This window comes from Rhinolophus hipposideros, assembly GCF_964194185.1.
Source record: "Rhinolophus hipposideros genome assembly, chromosome: 18".
Classification (NCBI taxonomy): Eukaryota; Metazoa; Chordata; class Mammalia; order Chiroptera; family Rhinolophidae; genus Rhinolophus; species Rhinolophus hipposideros.
In genome coordinates, this window is record NC_138064.1 from 13,993,464 (window position 1) to 14,012,022 (window position 18,559).

Below are 18,559 nucleotides of genomic sequence, written 5' to 3' on the forward strand. Positions count from 1 at the left end.
GCTCCCAACCCTTTGAGGGGATCAGTAGGAATGGAAATAATTGTCAGAGTTGAGATTCAAATACGTGTTTCCCCGAAAATAAGACCTAGCCAGACCATCAGCTCTAATGTGTTTTTTGGAGCAAATATTAATATAAGACCGGGTCTTATTTCATGAGACCCGGTCCTATGTCATATTAAAATAAGACGGGGTCTTGTATTAGTTTTTGCTCCAAAAGACGCATTAGAGCTGATGGTCCGGCTGGGTTTTATTTTCTGGGAAACAGGGAATGTATGTCACGCACAGACAGAAGAATGAATAAATCTAATCTCTCTTACACACACACACACACACACACACACACACACCTTTCTGGACTTTATGTTTAGTTTTTGCTTGCAAAATGGATGCAGAATTTTCAAACATTAGAGAAATATATATTGGATATATATTCAAACAGGGAGTGTAGCTTTCTAGTAATTCTAGCCTTCAAAGAGAACACTGTTATCAACTTTTTTCCTATGATTTTTCAAATGTATAAAGAAACTGTTAGGTTAAATAAAATCAAATGAATTTAAGTTATTGCATTCATGGTAGAGTTCGGTTTCCCACGGTAGAGATCGTTTCTCAATGAACAGAACTAAAAATACAAATGCTAACATTAGGAGATCCACATAGTATTGAAGTTAAAATAAGTCCCATATTTAGAAAACTTCGGAATTTCTTTTCTTGCCTAAAAATTGCAGCGGGAGCTGTGAGCCAAAGATTAGTACTTGCCTGCAAGAAGGCAACACGCGCAGCGACTACCCTCCGAGAGGGCGGTTCTGGGGATGGGAGGGGTCAGGTGCCCGTGGTGAGTGACAGCCACCGCCTCTCAGACACCCTCAGCTTTTTGGTAAACAAGGCGACTCGCCGGCGGTCTGTACACGAGGGTGGGCTTGGGGACGGGGCCAGGGACCCAGACTGGAGGATTCGGAAGGCCTTCTATTGGTGGTTCGTGAAGGGCCGAGGAGCTGGGAATCCTGATTGGTCGGCTCCCTGTCCATAAGGGGATTGACGTCGCGCGTCCCACCCGGCGGCTGCTCTAGGCGCTGCGCTCCGCCCCTCGCGGGGGGTGCCCGCCCGAGCGACAGGGCGCGTGCGCGCGCGGCCCCAGGCGGGTGTTGTACCTGCCTGCTGCGCTGCGCACACTCGTGGTCAGTGGGCGAGACCGGAGCGGCGGAGGTCACCGCCGGGAGGCGGGACGGGGGCAGCATGGCAGCCTCCTTACGGCTCCGTGGAGCCGCCTCCGGCCTCCGGTACTGGAGCCGCCGGCAGCAGCCGGCAGCGGCCAGCCTTGCAGCGGGTAAGGACCTCGCGCCTTCTTCCCCCGTCGGTCCTCCGGCCGCCCGCCTCTCGTGCCCTGACGGCCGTAAAGGTCTTTTCATGGGAGGTGCTGCGCTTGGGTCGGGGCTTAAAACCCAACATTTTGCTTGGTTCCAACGCAGGAACCAGGCCTTGGAACCAGCCTTTTCTGAGGCTGCCGCTCGCACCGCCAGTACTTCCCCCAGTCCCCTCGCCCCGGATCCAGTTGAACGGTGTTTAGCGCCCCTTTCGGGTCTTAGGTGGGGGTGGGGAGACCTTGGGGTAAAGGGAGGAATATCGAGGTCCCGGGCGTGCTGCTTTGGAGTTAGCTAGGACCCCGAGGACAAGTGGAGGGCCCAGACTTAGGGGCGACCCCGCACCCATCCCAGCGAGCCTTGGGCGTGCAGCACCCGCTGGCCTTTCAACGCCCCTAGGGTGCACCCTGGGGGGGCGCGCCCTCGGGCGGCGGGGCCTGATGTGTGTCTAACAACCTTAATCGTACGGAATGATTTTACGCACGTCCTGTCAGTACAAACCAAGTAGTCGGTCATGCCAGCAAAGTTTTAAGTCACTCTTCACCTGCAACGTGGGCTCCCCCTCCCACACACGCCACGTCCTTGTAACGGTGCCACCTGAAGATGGCACTTCTGTCAAATCATGAACCCAAACACTTACAAGGCCCTCAGAATTGTGGCCTGAACCCATCCCCACCCCCGCAATAAGTTATGGAAGCTAATCCTTAGGAAGAGGTCGTCTTTAGACCAACAGAGATCTAATCTTTTTCATTTTTCAGACAAACAACCTAGAGGCCCTTTGGACAAGTGAATTAGAGTATCCCAGCAGGATCTAGAGGTAGTGCCTGATTCTTCCTCATTCCTGCACTCTCTACCACACAAGGATTCCTCTTTGATTGAAAAATTGGTTAATTTGTGGAGACACCGCTATTGTCTTCCTGTAAAAATTTGAGAGTTAACAGTGCACTGTTTAGCAATATCATACTCAGGGTTTTTAAAAAAGCCTTGGTACTATTTTTTTAAAATCTTCCTTTAAAAACAACAACAAAAAAATAACCAGCAGGCAGGGAATTGAGTTCTTAACAGCTCTCCTACCTCCCGCTCAGTAAAAGCTAAGCAGAAGACTGAATTTCCTCTCCGGCTTGAGAAGGGCAGGCTCCATGTGATGCAAGAGAACAGATGTCTGATACAGAATCACAGTAACAAGATACAAACTCACAGACTCTGCCAAACTTGAGTGTAACCACTGTTTGAGTTACAGGTATTGAGCTATAAAAAAATGCCTTCCACTTTGGAGATACTTAAGAAAAATTGGTTGGTCCCTTTTCCACAGTAGTAAATGTCGTGTCAGTTTTCACATGAATGTGCCCTTCTTCCTTGTGCAGTGAGCCAAGGAAGACATATGTGCTGTTTATTGGTTTTACAAGGTGTTCAAATATCTTAATGAACCCGTGATGCACCTTTTAGAGTTATGAAAGTCGTTGCTATTCATGAGGGAAGGGTCCGAGGCCCAGGGCTATGCACAATGCTGGTTGGACTATTGTGGCATGTAAGTTTGTTCTTTATGTTCTTTGACCCAAAGATATTGTCTGAATATAGATTTATGATCAATTTTAAATTGTTCTTTTTCTGATGATTGTTTAAAACACGTTAATTGTTTTTACTCTGGAATTGTTTTAAATGTTTCTCTTAATACTTGTTGATTATAAACGTGTTAACTCTTTTGACATTGAAGCCTTGAAAAAAATCTACATTCAAGTTTGGAGTCTAGAGACATTAAGAAAAAGAACCATGTTCAAATAATAACATTATTTAGTGTTCCGAATTCTGTGGGATATTTGTCTCCATAGTATGTTTAAGATGTTTCTGTCGTATGGATAGTAATACAAAGATCCATACAGTTATTTACTATTTTAAAAAAGCGAGACCTGAAAGTTGTCAGTTAATGGAGCATCTTAAATTTAAAATAGTTAAAGCATCAAAAAGTAATTAGAAAAATGAGCAATGTTAAACTCCACATATATTACTGTTTCATGATCATTTAATAAAAGTAAGTTTTGTATTTTAGAAGGTAATTAAATTTAGTTTCAGATTTCTTTATATAGATGAAAAAAGTCTACAGATGGAGGCTCTCTACAATCACTGTGAGTCACCAAAATATACATGGAAAAATAATTTGTATCAGCTCATTTTTATTTTTAATTGGGGACTATTGGGGAACAGTGTTTCTCCAGGGCCCATGAGCTCCAAGTCAAGTTGTAGTCCTTCAATCTAGTTGTGGAGGGCGCAGCTCAGCTCCAAGTCCAATGGCCATTTTCAATCTTTAGTTGCAGGGAGTGCCTCCCACCAGCCCATGTGGGAATTGAACCAGCAACCTTGTTGAGATCTTGGGCTCTAACCAACTGAGCCATCCAGCCGCCCCTGAGATCATTTTAACGTGACCACCTGACTAAAGATGGAGTGGGAAAGTTAACTAGCATCATATACAGAAATGGGAATGAAAGTTATTTTTATTATTGCCCTTTTTCCTGTATAAGAAATCTGCTTTCAAAACAACACATAGCATAAATAAAATGTATAATGGCATTTTTTTCCCCTGTATGTAGGCTTCTAGGGTTGCACATGAAGTTCTGAAAAGATGCACATGGCCCTGGGATCAAAAGTTGACCTTAAACTTGTGTAGGAAGAATATTTATTTCTAAAATAACTTGATTCAAACAATAAAGGCCTTTACAGAGTAAGTCACCATTCTTAGTTTAGTAACTCTTAATATTAAGCAAACAGAATGCTAATAACATAATATGTGATAAAATAGAACACAAAGCTGTATATTACAACATAGTCTCATGACATAATGAGAAAATGCATTCAAAAGACTGATTATTTTTTATATAGTAAAATTAACTTTTTCTCTTATGACTATACATTTTTGGATTTTCCCACTTTCTACAAGGAAATGCATTACTTTGACTTGGGGGAAAAAATCTTTGGAAATGTAAAATAATTAACCTATTGCCAGTTTTTGCATGTTGAAACTTAAAAAGCCTTATTTTTGGTAGCACTTAATGTTACCAAGATATGGATAACTTTGCCCATGCCCTATTAAAGAAAGAGGACATAATCTGTAAATCTATAAATTTAGAAACTAAGTTTGCCACGTTTTCTAACTAGTTTCTTTACCAGTCAGTGCCACCTTTGTATTGTGAGTGATATTCTTTCACCTTGATTTTAGCTATGGTCTGACTCTACTATTTCCACACTTTAATGTGTGTGACTTACTTAAAGGACGATGTATTATTTAAGTTTAAAAGTTTTTAGGGGAATGATTTTATTATACTCGTTTGAATTTCTGCCTTTTTAGGAGGCTATTCTATAATACATTGTCCAAGCACACCTTCTAATGTAGCACCTTCACTAAAAGCTGTTATTTCCTCGGAGACAGGGCATTCTGCTAAAGTAGTCTCTATCACTTCTTCTAACATCCTGGCTCTTAACCTGCCAAGTAAAAATGGGTCATTTGGCATATAGGATTTGTACCCCAGTGCTACTTCTTGACCATTGACAGTAAAAGTAGCAAATACTTACTGATTGTCAAGTGCCATGTACTGTTTAATGCTTTACTTGAATTATCTCAAGTAGTCTTTACAATAACCTCCTGAACTAGTTACTCTGGCTGATAAAAATGTCTAGAGAAGTTAAGTAACTTCAGTTCAAGGAGGTACGTCTAAGAATTGACCACTCCTGAAAGGAATCTAAGTCTTCTAAACTCAAAAGATGTTCTTAAATATTATCACCATCAGTATATAACCTCTTCTCTTTAAAATACTACTACTACTACTACTAATAATAATAATGATAATGATAATATGTCATCTAATTTTATTACCCTTTCTCTAACTTTGCCACAACCAAAGATGAAGTGAAGAGAACTAAGCCCTTTGCTGAAGACTTTGTCTTCATTGCTTTTTATATTGGCCTGTCTAGAATCTGGGCCTCATTATTTTTGACCTCAACTTTAACAACAAACATCAGCACTCTACTTCAGGTCTTCTGTGATTTCATCACTAGGAATTGCTATCCTGTAGTATTTCAGAAGCTGAACTAGTTTTCTGGTTGTTATAACCTTCCTCTGATTCTTGTTCTACTGACCACAAATATTACTGACCGTCATCGAACCTCTTGTGGAGCAGAAAATCAGATCTAGGACTCCTGCAATTACATCTGTTACACTTCTGTTAAACTGAATATTGGTAAGGTGATGCACAAGAATGACACCCATATTTAATGGAAATGTTAGAGATGAATCATCAAGTTAACAGGAATTATATATGCTTCTAACCCAAGAAGACCCCTACTTTTTAAGCATTAGGGCTTCAAATAATTTGCTTTTAGGAAATCTCATTGCATTTAGATTAAGTTCAAGGAAAAACGGGGGTCCATCAGTTGAGAGGACTTGCAACTTAAAAGGGTGACTGTGGTTAGTTGGTACACTGTATGGTTTTAAAACTGGAGTCCTTGAGAGAAAAAGAAAAAAAATACAGTGGGAAACAATAGGGCAGTAGGCAAGAGGAGTGATTTCTCTTTCACTAGACTGAGCTTTTTGAGGGCAAGGCCATCACTTGCTTGTGTTGATCTCATCTGTGAGTTCTGGCAAAGAACTTCATGCAGTAAATATTTGTTGAATGGAATTCTGAATCTAGAAACAAATCTAGAAACGGAAATTCTGAATCTAGAACAGAAATATCTAATGTTATTTTCATGGTAATGCAGAACTCTGTCTTGCAAAAAGCATTACTTTGAATTGTGTGCCACAGTGTGATTTCAAAAAGCCTTTTGTGAAAAAGAAGAAAATCAGATTAAACCACCATACAGCTTTTATCAAGAATGATTTTCTTCTATTTTTTTCTGTAAATGAAAGTGCCCAAAGTCCTGAGTGTTCCTCTTGCCACTTAAAGCCCATGGAAGTGTCCCCCTCTTCCTAAAACCCCATTTAAAAACTGGTAACTTAGGGTTGAAATATATTCTCCTGGCTTAACATTGTATTAAGATTGTTTTTTATACCATTGGAGGGGATGGTTTCTATAAATGTGAGGGTGGGAAGGTAAAAAATTTTCTCTGTTCTTGGATCTTGTGTAAGAGGTTTTATTGAATACTTTCACTTTTTTTAAATACATTGTTAAAGGAGATAATGTAGATATGAGGAATCTAGAATATTTCACATAATAGGTAAAGTACATAATAGGTATTTTATAAATGATAACATTTTAAAGTTTATTGTTAAAAATGGTAAAGGAATGTTCTGGAAATAGAAACCAGAAGAGAGATTGCTTTAAATTTATGATTGTTTCCTGCAGAACTTAATAATTTGAAGTTAGTCTGCCTGCACAATTGTTGGTATCTTTAAATGTCATTAGATCATTAGTTTAAAAGACTAACCTTTAAAGTCTTTTTAATAGAAAACATCTAAATAACAGTCGAACAAACCAACCCATAGATACAGAGAACAAGCTAATGGTTGCCAAAGAGGAGGGGTAGGGGGATGGGTGGAAAAAAATAGTAAAGTGGATTTACTAATGTTGGATGAATGTTTACGATAAAAAATGTTATCTGCTCCCATTGAAAGTAATGCATTGAAATCAGTGTGTTGTAGGTCAATGGCCTCTAAGACTCCCGTTGGATTCATTGGACTAGGCAACATGGGGAATCCAATGGCAAAAAACCTCATGAAACATGGCTACCCACTCATTATTTATGATGTGTTCCCTGATGCATGCAAGGAGTTTCAAGATGCAGGTGAACAGGTACGATCTTTCCTTAAGATGTTTGAAAATGATGTTTAAAAATGAATATACATTCAAATAAGTGACAGCTTCTTAGAAAGTATACCCAATGGAGTTGTAAACCTAATTGTTAATTTTATTTTTCTCTCTCTATATAACATATATGTGTGTGTGTATATATGGGTCCCATGTATATGGGACCATGTATTAATAACTGAATTTAGAGTTTTGGTTTTTTGAGATACGAAGGAAATTCTTTTTGTACAAGTTGTAGAGTGGCAACTGAAGGCTGACTGTCATCCCAGAACTGGGAAAATAGTAAAAAATTCCTGAGAAACAGAAAAGGTGAGAGAAAAAAATGAAATGAAACAGTCAACTTTTGGATAATAGACTTGAAATAAATATGGAGAAGTGCATTGCCTATGGAAAGAGCAGGTTTAGGCCATTTGTGGAACTGGCTATTGTCCAGCTCCTTCCCTTCCAGGGTTTGTGTGCCATGTGGGCACGGCAGGCGTGTTGTATGAGGATATGAGCATCATCTTGGAACTTTCAGGGTAGGGTTGTGGCTGCTGCTGCCCATATGATCTCTGAATACTGACACTGGATCACCAATTTAGCAAAGCCTACAAATTGTGATAAGTTGAGAGAAAAAGAGTTTCATTCGTTTTTAGTAAAATATGTGCTGCATTGGGTGAAAGGGCAGTTACGGAACTTCTCTCCAGAGACTAGACATTTAGCCAGATAGTAGACTAGGTAGGATTTATCCAGATGAAGAAGGGGGACAAAGAAGCAATTTTCTTTCTTTCTTTCTTCCTTCTTTCCTTCCTTCCTTCCTTCCTTCCTTCCTTCCTTCCTTCCTTCCTTTTTTTCCTTCCTTCCTTTCTTTTTTTCCTTCCTTCCTTCCTTCTTTCCTTCCTTCTTTCCTTCCTTCCTTCCTTCCTTTCTTCCTTCCTTCTTTTCTTAGTGGGGAATATTGGGGAACACTGTTTTTCCAGGATGTGAAGTCGTCGTTTTTTCAATCTAGTTGGGGGGGGCACAGGTCAGCTCCAAGTCAAGTCGTTGTTTTCAAGGTAGTTGTGGAGGACGCAGCTCACTGGCCCATGTGGGACTTGAACCGGCGACCTTGGAATTACGTGCACCATGCTCTAACCACTGAGCAAACCGGCCGCCCACCAGCTACTGAGCTCTAAGCTCAAGCTGTTGAAGAAACGATTTTCTTTAGAAGTAGAAGCCTCAGTCTTCAGGTTTCTAGAGCTTTCTACTTTAGGTCAGCAGATATGGTTGAGTCCCTACCGTATGTCTAGCAGTCCATCTAGTGCTGTGGAGGATAAAACAGGTTGAGTTGGATGTGGTATTAGATGTGTCTCAAATGGCAAGACTAAGTAATATTACAAGGAAGTTTCTACTAAAATTGTATTTTGACTATAATAAAGTGCTGAAACAGTTTTTGAGGAGGAAAAATAAGTAACTGTTAAAAGTCATTTCATTTCTGGTAGGGAACTGCATCAATATTGTGTATAATCTTTGCTTACCTGCAAACAGAAATGATGTAGTCTGAAATGAAAGTCAGGAGGCAAAACCTCTCAGATTCCTAAAAATAGAAGGTTCCAGGACACAGACTCAATTATTAGCTTTTCCTTTTTCCCCCCTCTTCCTTGACACATATAGTGGGTGTGAGAAAGGAGAGAAAATGGGTTCTGGGTAGCGGTTCCCCCCAGGTTAGTAAAGAGTGAAGACTTGTTTTAGCTTCTTGTCTGCAGTTCCCACCTCGGCCCCCAGTACATGGTGGGAAAAGATCTGTGTGTGGTTCACACTGAAGCAGCAAGCCTGGGAGACAGAATCCTCTTTCCCACATCCCCTCTCGCTCACATCTCTGGTTCCCTGAAGACTCTCGACTCTAAGAGGTCCTCTGAGTATTGATTATAATAACAGCAGTGGTGGGTAGGAGAATGTGAAACTTAGATGAACGAAGGGAGAAGGATAAAGGGTAAAAAAGCTTTGGGCCTGAGGGGAAGTATAATGTCATAATAAAATGAAAATATTTGTTGATAATGATTTATGCTGACAGCTTAAAAAAATGTTTTGAACACTGGTAATGGCATTTGAACATTTGAATGTTGCTAAGAGTGCTGCATTAAAAGGTAGCATTAATTTGGATCAATAAGTTCTCATATATGAAAATGTCAGTATTATTTCATGGTTATATTTAGTTTTTTAAAATGTTGGATAAAAGGAAAAATGAGTTTCATTCTACTAGACGTAGACAAGACAGAAAAATATAGGTGAAAACCTTGAAACTTCTTTCTATTGTGCATAAAAGTGCAATGAAGCAATTAAGGATTCAAAAATTCAGAATATATTTGAGTTTGCTCTTACATTTTAAGGACAGGTGTCCTCTTCTTCCCATTGTGTTACTATGTCAAGTGAAGCCAATGAAATGGCAGCTGAAAAACAACAGGTTTTCCCCTACCCCCAAAGATTGTAGAATTGCTGGCTAGTTGATTTCTAATGTCCACTTTGTTTGTAGTGGGACATTTTCAGGGAGAGAAAGTACCAAAATAAGCATATGTGGGTCAAAAAGCAATCAACTAGTTCTAAAGATCTCTGGACATCTTCTTGAAGAAGTACTTTCTCTTTTTTTAAAAGCAAAAGCTGGGGATTTATCATCTCCTATAACCGAAGAGTTGGGAGGGAATGACCTGACCCTAGGCACAGCTGAATTTCGGGCACATATATAATCTGATTCTTTTCTGTCTGCCTGTCGGCTCTGCTTTTCTCAGGCAGGCTCCCTCCCTCCCCTCAAGGTGCAAGATGGCCATCTGCAGATCCAGGTAAAGAAATACTTTGGAATCTTCCAAACCTGGAGGTTTTTGTTCAGGCTCTACCTAGTGGTAAAAAATACTATATGGGTCTGAAGGGAATGAGAACATGTTAAATAATGTTTTCCATGACTGATTGTATTTAACTAACTTATTTATGCCTGTAAATGTTAATGTATTCTAATAGGGCATTTATAATTGATTAAATATGTTATTTGTGGTCATTGCCATAAAAAATTAGGGTATTCTTTCAGGATCCCTTTATTATATCTTTACTTCTGTTGAAAACTAAGCTTTAATCTATAGTACATCATTTCAGCTTCTAGCGTTGTTTCTGGGAATGTAACCCATGATAATTATCAGGTCTTTGTGTATTAGAAATCATGACTCACTAAACTGTGAATGTAGTACTGGCAGTTTAAAAACATAAACCCAGGAACCAGATTGCCTGGGCTCAAATCTCAGCTCTACCCTGTACTGCCTATGGGACTTCAGACGGTTTATTTGGCCACTCTGTACTTAAATTTTCTTATCTTATAAAATGGGGATAGTAATAGCACTTTTGTCTTAGTCCTAGAGAACCGGGCACATAGAAAATGCTATTACTGCTACTGTGTTCCCCGAAAATAAGACCGGGTCTTATATTAAATTTTGCTCCAAAAGATGCATGAGGGCTTATATACAGGGCATGTCATCCTGAGAAATCATGCTAGGGCTTATTTTCCAGTTAGGTCTTATTTTGGGGGAAATAAGTTTTTGCTTTGGGGGAAACAGGGTATTACTACTATTGTTACTGTTTTTGTTGTATTTCACCTGAATCTTTACTCCCCAACACATAGAAACATCACTGTCTTGGTGAGCACTGAATCCAGAGTGCTGTGGAAGAGAATTGTAGACATTTTTTAAATAAACGAATGATGATAAAAATTAAAACCAAACTAGGAGATTGTGATTTGACAGCATCCTGGCTTAAAAATATATGCTGCAGCATCCTTTCCGTTCCACTTTTATTTAGCAGAAGATACCGATTATTCTTTATAAGCGTTAGTATCAAGGGCATGTGACTTGTCTTCATTTTCATTGTCCAGGAATTTCCTTGGAGATGGCACTGATCTGTGCCAAAAGTCTTGCACCATTTCTGCATGAGTTTTCTGGTTGACCTATACTTAATTAGATTCTCCTTTGTTTTCTCTTTAAAAACTTGGAAACCATCCTGTTGTTCCTGGGCTGTAAGGCTGAACATGTCTGGTTAAGTAATTCTCTTGGGATCTAACCTGGCATCCACTCAGGTCTTGTTAAATGAGCTTTAAAAACCTCTTGCTGAGTGGGCTCCATCAATGTTGACCAAATGTTTCAAGATGTAGGCACAAACTGTTTTTGTCAGTTTTTCAAGTGTCCTGTAATTTTGAAGTAACAATTTGCTTCTCTACTTAGAAAGATTGAAAAACACCAAGTGGCAGTTTTAACCAAGATCTTATTCATCTTGTTTCATTGCAAGTTTCTCTTGCCCACTTACTTGGAAGCAATGCTGAGCTTGACTTAAGTGACTGTTTTTGTCTAGAAGAGACAGTGAAATTTTTCTCTTTATATAGAGCAACTAGTGAACAGTTGTTTCCTTTCAATGGGTATGTATGAAGGAGGTGCAGTTCCTTCAGAATGCTCTGGGCCCTGATGCCGCATCCTTCTTTCTTCTCCCTACCCAGCAAAGCAGATTTCGTCTTTCATCTACCCAGTCTTCTACTCTTTGTATTGCACACCTGCCACTGATGTGTACTAGCATATAGACGAATCTAAATCCAGAGAAATTGGCTGCAGAAACTTTTAAAGACTGTAGATATCATGATACACAAGGGAACCTATCTCCTGTAGTTAAAATTGAGATAATGGAAAAGTAGAGCCATCTTTATTCATACTGGCGTAAGAATGAGGCCATTGGAATTACCAGGAGCTCTTTCTGGGATGGTCGTGACAGTCAGAGCAGAGCCATGGCAAGAGTCAGCCAGGTCAGTGACTGTCCACAGATGTGAAGGGGTAGGAGCCGTGCTATATATTTGTACCGAGTCATTACAATGCCTTTTATCCCACAGAGGCTGTACCTTCCTAGAACTTAAGGTTACTAAATAGGAAAAATGTCTTTGCCTAAGTTTCCTTTCTACTTTGGAGCTAGAAACCCTTAAAGATAACCCAAATCACTGTTCTTATTTTATTGATTCAGAAACTGAAGCCAGAGAGGTTAAGTGATTGGCACCAAATCACATGAGCTGTAACTAAACCTGGGTCTCTGGCCTCCCACATAAGTGTTCCTTTTACTGATCCATGCTGTCTTCTATTCAATTAGCAAATGCAATTGAAGAGACTCTAATTAGTTTGGCTCCTAAAGGCTTTTGTGGTTAGTGTCAGACAGGCAGCAAGGTTTTTCTCCCCCCCGGCTTTTGAGTTGTGGCCAACTTTTGTCAATTATTTCAGTCTTGAAGTCATTACATGGAAGGCAAGACAATTTGAATAGCTGGACACACATATCTGTCTATCTGTCTAATAAATATGCCTTGTGTAGTGCAAATTAGAGACTGTTATTATAATGTACCAAATGTATATAGTCATTGGATATGGAGCATTTGTGGCCAGTACCTTGGTGACATTCCAGCTATCACTATCATTGTCTGTATTTTCCAGACCTGTGAGCTTTGACACTACTTTACTGTATAATTGAGGGGTTAGTGGTCCTTTGGCAACCCAAGCATCCCAAGAAGCAGATGCTAGGGAAGCAGGGGGCTGATTGGCCACCCCATGCACTTGGCAGTTGCATGAGTTGGCATTGCCAATTCATGGGCGTGAGAAGCTTGGAGGTGTGAAGTATCCTTAGATCAGTGAGCTAATTGTTGGTGCCCCTGAGGGCACTTCTCAAGGAGTTAGCTAGATGGAATTGAATTTTCTTCAATGGAAGAGCCTCTCTGGATTCCTAAGAGAAAGTCTGACATTGACTCTTAGACCTCAGGGCTGACAGATGTGGAGACGGAGCTGAGCTAGAAGGAAAGAATACCAACGTTCTGCGTGGTGTTTATTGCTTCATTTCAGTAGGATGAAAGGGCGGGGCTCTCTACGTAACTCGTATACTTGATACGGTAGTGACTCCTACAACTTTTCCTCTTCTTATCTCTTCATCTTACTGCGCTGTGTTTTTCTTGATTAAACTTCAACTGTTTGCCAGGAAATAGTTGCCTCTTTTTGAATCTCAGTATTTATTTAGGAGTAGGAAAGGTTTTCACTTAACTTAAGTATTTCTTTGTAATTGGATGGAAATTTTTTAAAAAATTATTTGTGGCAAATGCCCATTATATCAAAATGCGCATGTTGAATGTGCCACTTTCTAGACTCCAAAAGACTGGGTTGCCTATAGGATGAAACATTGATAGAGAGATAGTACCTTTTTGTTTTGTTTTATTTTAGGGTCTAAGATGTTGTATGTTATCATTTAGTATTAATACACAAAGTGTCAGAATACTTGAATATCTGAAATTTTAAAGTATGACACATGAAATTATGTTAAACCCACATTTATCTAGAATTTGATTTAGAAGCTAATCGTCTGTGATGGATAACTGAAATGTAATTCTAGCTCATAATATTTAGGTTACACACTGTGTTTGGTTTCCCATTCTTTCACTTTCATTAACTGCACATCAAAGACAGAAAGAAAATGTTATGTATACTTCCACCACGTGAAAAGCAGAGGCATTCCCATTCCTAAGATGCATACATGTCACTTGACATTTCCTAGAAGAAAATACGTCAGTTTTTAACATGTATGTCAATCATTCTATGGAGAAATCTTCGATTATTCTCCTGATAGTTTTTTGTCTTTTTTTAAAGAGAAAAGGTCTTTATAGGAGCTTTTGTGACAATTGGGGTGATGGATTCTTTCTGTTAAGGGAGAGTTTGAGTCAAGGAGTGAGCACCTGGCCTTTTCTGACTTCTTTGGTTGCTGACTGGCTGGCTAGGTGGATCAAGGTGTGTATATGAGAGCGAGCAGGGGGTTGGGAGAATGTGAGTGAGGGTGCATACACCCACGCGTGACGGTTAGAACAACTATAGCAGCTTCGTGGTGGTCATTGAAGCAGAAATAAAGGTTGGAATGAGAGCATACCTTGATGCCTTATTCATGTCTCGTGTGTGTGTGTGTGTGTGTGTGTGTGTGTGTGTAATATAATGTATATATATATAAATGTATATAATACGAGGTATGATCTAACAATATGGTAAATGTTTAAATAAAAAAAGATACTTTGGCATTAATCCCCCTCAAAATACTCCCCCTCACTTTGAACACTCTTATCCCATCGTTCTTGCCACTTTCTGAAGCAGTTCTGGAAATCCTCCTTTGTGAGTGTCTTTAGTTGTGCTGTCGTGGCTGCCTCGATGTCCTGAATCAATTCAAAATGTTTACCTTTCATGGTCATTTTGACTTTGGGGAAGGGCCAGAAGTCCTACGGTGCCAGACACAGTGAATGGGGTGGATGAGGACACATTGTAATGTTTTTATTTAATAGAAATTGCTGTATCAGAAGCGATGTATGACCCGGAACGCTGTCATGATGGAGGGTGATTTAAAACACACCTTTTCTCAACTGTACCTCACACCTGACTGACTACACTGAACAAATTGAAACTTGTCACACACTGTTGGCTAAGGTTCAGCATGCCACTTCCCGTATTGAAGATCCCTGCCTTTCCGTGGATGGCACTCGGCAGCAGCCATCACCGATCACAACTGGAAAGGCTCTGTGTCACATATCACTTCTGGTGTAGCAATTTCTGTCAAATAAAAACATTATGGTGTGTCCTCATCCACCTTATTCACCAGATCTGGCACTGAGCGACTTCTGGCTCTTCCCCAACGTCAAAATGACCATGAAAGGTAAATGTTTTGCATCGATTTAGGATATGGAGGCAGCCATGACAGCACAACTAAAGACACTCACGAAAGAGGACTCCCAGAACTGCTTCAGAAAGTGGCAAGAACGATGGGATAAGTGTGTATGAAGCTAGAGGGAGTATTTTGAGGGGGATTAATGGCAGTGTGTCTTTTACTGTGATAAATTTTTTAAAATTTAAACATTCACTGTATTTTTGATCACATGTCGTGTGTGTGTGTACACATACGTGTGTGTATATGTACACCTGTATATACTTATGTAGTTTCCATACGAGTTCTGGTAGCTCGCATGGTCATCCTGGTACCTCACGCTCGCAGCCTTCATGGGCACCCCCATAGTCAGGCAGGAAGTGCTCATGTCCTTGTCCTGACGTTTTCTTTTTTGAAAAAGGTTGATTTTTTTTTTTCCCCATCCTTGAAAATAGAGACTGGAGCAGGTGGTGATTGGGACTTGATCATTTTATGGGGGATTTTGCCACCCATTGAAATCGCTGGTAAATCCTGTAGTTTGGCTACCAGCCCCTATTGTACTAGAATGTTTTCCTTAGTCAAAGCATCTACCAAAAAGTATGCAGTTTAAGAATTCTAGTTGGAGGAAACCATGAGAAGAGTGTCTGTTCCCAGGACTCTTGGGTTTTGCCCTTTCCCCTCAATTCACTTTACACTTTTTAAAATAAACAGTAAATTTGATTCCATAGAAACTGCATCTGTGTGTGTATAAGGAATGGACTCCCTATTTTAGGCAGTAAGCCTTTTCTTTTTGTCATTTGGAAACAAGGATTAATTTTTATTCACTGTCACTGTTATCCGCATGCATAAAAAGTAGATCCTACGTGTGCTCTGGAAACTGCTTACATTTTAATTTCAGTAATGTGCCTGTTCAATTTTTTTTTAAAGGTAGTGTCTTCCCCAGCAGATGTAGCTGAAAAAGCTGACAGAATTATTACGATGTTGCCCACCAGTAATAATGCAATAGAAGCTTATTCAGGAGCAAATGGAATTCTAAAGTATGTATTTCTCAACTGTGGATATTTTCTTGTTTTGATAGTTCATGCATTTCACATTGTTAGCTCTATTAAGAAATTACAATGGTGTTTGTTAAAACTTTCCATACTGTTTTCTTATTTCTTAGAAGTGAATGGTGTGGTTTCTCTCTCATTGTAAAGGGTTTGTTTTTTCACTAAAGCCAAGTATGTGACTTTTGGGAATACATTTTTTTTTTTTTTTGCTTCTGTTTCTTTAACTCTTGCATTAAACTTATGCTTTCATTGGTAGCATGTTTAAGAGACTTTTAAAGCTTGCATTTTAAACTGTACAAATGTTACAAGCATAGTATGGTTTATAGAAATTCAGGAAAAGGTTTCTATGAAAAGTAAAACCAAATATTGGAAAGAACACCATTATGTAACATTTTATTTATATAATAAAAAGTTATTGTATGTCCTCTGGGTTAGTTCGTCTGTAGTAAGAACTGTAAGAAGTTGGAATTAAAGGTTAGCAGTAGCTCTTTAAATAAAATATAATTTAGGTCATAGTTTCCCAGCCAGTGCTTAGCTTCCCTGGCTTCAAGAACTTTTTGGTTAATTGCTGCCTATTGCCAAACCCTTGTGGTTGTGTCAGGATGACAGCGGTCGAATTCCCAATTTAGTTTTTTGGTCTTACCGGTTACTCTTCCTAAATTGTTTTTTTGTTGAATTTCAGCAAAGAGAACCAACCGGTAAGCCCTGTAGACCCATGAAGAACTGAAAAGAAAGGGTTTACTTTCATGAAGCTGTAATATGTGAAATTGGAGGGTTTTGGAAATTGAATTGCTTTGGAAAACTAGCAAACTTGGAAGCAAAAGACACTTGGATATTAGGCAGCCAACTGATAAGATAAATGTTTAGCTTTCAGGGAAGGTTGAAAGACACTCCTTTTGGATGGAGCCCTTAGGCCCACCGTGTGTGGTCCTGAGGCGATCTAGCTGTTCCAGTTATGGCCCTGCTACATCTCAAGGAAAAGTTACTAAAATCCTACGTTTATTAATATCCTTTACTAAGGAATATGGTAGCCAACTACCACAGCAATCTAGTGGAGGGAGTGCTTCGAAAGAGTTTGTCTTTACATTGAACTGTACTTTGCTTGTCATGGGTGGTTCTTTATTTTCTTCTGGGTCAGGATTATTTCCCCAAACCCAGTATAATTTTTGAGATGATTTCCCATTTGCTTAAAGATTTAAGATCTTAAAAATATTAATATCACAGAAGACTGGTAAACTTAATTCTCATTTTTTAGGTTGTATAAAGTGAAACTCTACGCACTGAGATGATCTATAATACAGTATACTCTTTTATTTTTTTTCCTGTGGAATATAACCACAGGATCAATTTTTTATGTCTAGAATTGTTATAAGTATTTTGTGTGCTTATTTTTTGCTATAGGAAGATTTTTTTTTTGGTACTTGGTAACAACTGTTATCTATTTACCCCTTCAACGTTTATATTTATTCACTTATACTTTTCCAGTCATAATTATGATTAAATGTCTTCTGGGTTAGTTTGTCTGTAGTAAGAACCTTGGGAAATTTGAATTAAAAGTTAACAATAGCCCTTTAAATTATAATGTAGGTCAGAGTTTCCTAGTCCATGAAGATAGGCATAGAATCTAGATTATAAGGGAACTTGCTAGGTATACAGTCTGCACTTACAGTACAAACAATGGTTTACTATAAAAATGCTATTAAAATATTGATGTAAAATATGAAATATTAAAAGACTGCTTCCCCCCTTTACCAATGCATGTATATAAATTTACCATGAAGAACAAAAAGACTGTGCAATTTGCAAGTCCATTCCTATAGTTTCTTTTCTGCCTGTTTGATATTTTATTTTGTCTTTAAAAAGTTACAGATATTAAAGAATATGCTATCCTAAAGCAAATGGCTAAATTTCATGGATATGTGAAATGACATGGATATGTGAAATTTTCAATACAGCTTTTTAAAGACAAATCAATTACTTTTGAAAGAGACTCAGCTACAAACAAAATTGTAAATCCTACCAAATACCTTTTTCGAAAGTTAATAGGTATTTTAAATTGCTTAAATCTTAGCTTACCTGTATTATTATGGTTAGTGTGTATTTCACCTAAAACAAGAATTTATACCACATGTTTTATTAGATTATTTTGGTTTGTTTGAAAGAGTTTGTGTTTACTTTGAGTTCTAATTGATCTGAAAAATGAATTTAAGATTTTGAAGCAGTTTTAATAATGTTTTTAATACCTGGCACCTATTAGCAGATTCTGATTTTATAGGTTGTTGCATGAAATGTTTATTCAGCATTGTACACTATTTTTAAAACTACAAAACCGTGGTTTTTAAAAAACTTTATTTTTATTTATTTTACTTAGAAAAGTGAAGAAAGGCTCACTGTTAATAGATTCAAGTACTATTGATCCTACAGTTTCGAAACAATTGGCCAAAGAAGTTGAGAAAATGGGAGCAGTTTTCATGGATGCCCCTGTTTCTGGTGGTAAGTGGTACCTAAAATATATACATCTATTTCTGTTTGTCAAATTAGTGATTCATGTTTTGTGATACCCAAGATACACCAGTCATTTTTAGAGCTGTTAAAGGAACTCTCAATTCCCTCATTAAAAATAAAAACACATCTAAATGGCTTATTTTATTCAGTACTCTCATAATACATT

General features: G+C 38.8%; 1 protein-coding gene across 32 annotated transcripts in view; it reads left to right on the plus strand.

Annotated features, from left to right (window-relative positions):
* Positions 1-1,040: 1,040 nt before the first annotated feature.
* Positions 1,041-18,559, plus strand: part of HIBADH (3-hydroxyisobutyrate dehydrogenase) — a 92,096-nt gene continuing 74,577 nt past the window's right edge. The window contains exons 1-7 of one of the 32 annotated variants that reach the window (XM_081079398.1): positions 1,111-1,324; positions 2,117-2,175; positions 3,944-4,074; positions 5,406-5,587; positions 6,978-7,138; positions 15,767-15,876; positions 18,260-18,381. In XM_081079398.1, the coding sequence (XP_080935524.1) occupies positions 6,992-7,138; positions 15,767-15,876; positions 18,260-18,381 (379 nt within the window). In that variant the 5' untranslated portion in view covers positions 1,111-1,324; positions 2,117-2,175; positions 3,944-4,074; positions 5,406-5,587; positions 6,978-6,991. Of the gene's footprint in view, positions 1,325-2,116; positions 2,599-2,804; positions 2,887-3,943; positions 4,075-5,251; positions 5,588-6,977; positions 7,139-9,897; positions 9,949-13,806; positions 13,945-15,766; positions 15,877-18,259; positions 18,382-18,559 lie in introns of those variants that run through there. The other 31 variants (XM_081079402.1, XM_081079423.1, XM_081079421.1 and 28 more) reach the window with 31 other exon arrangements.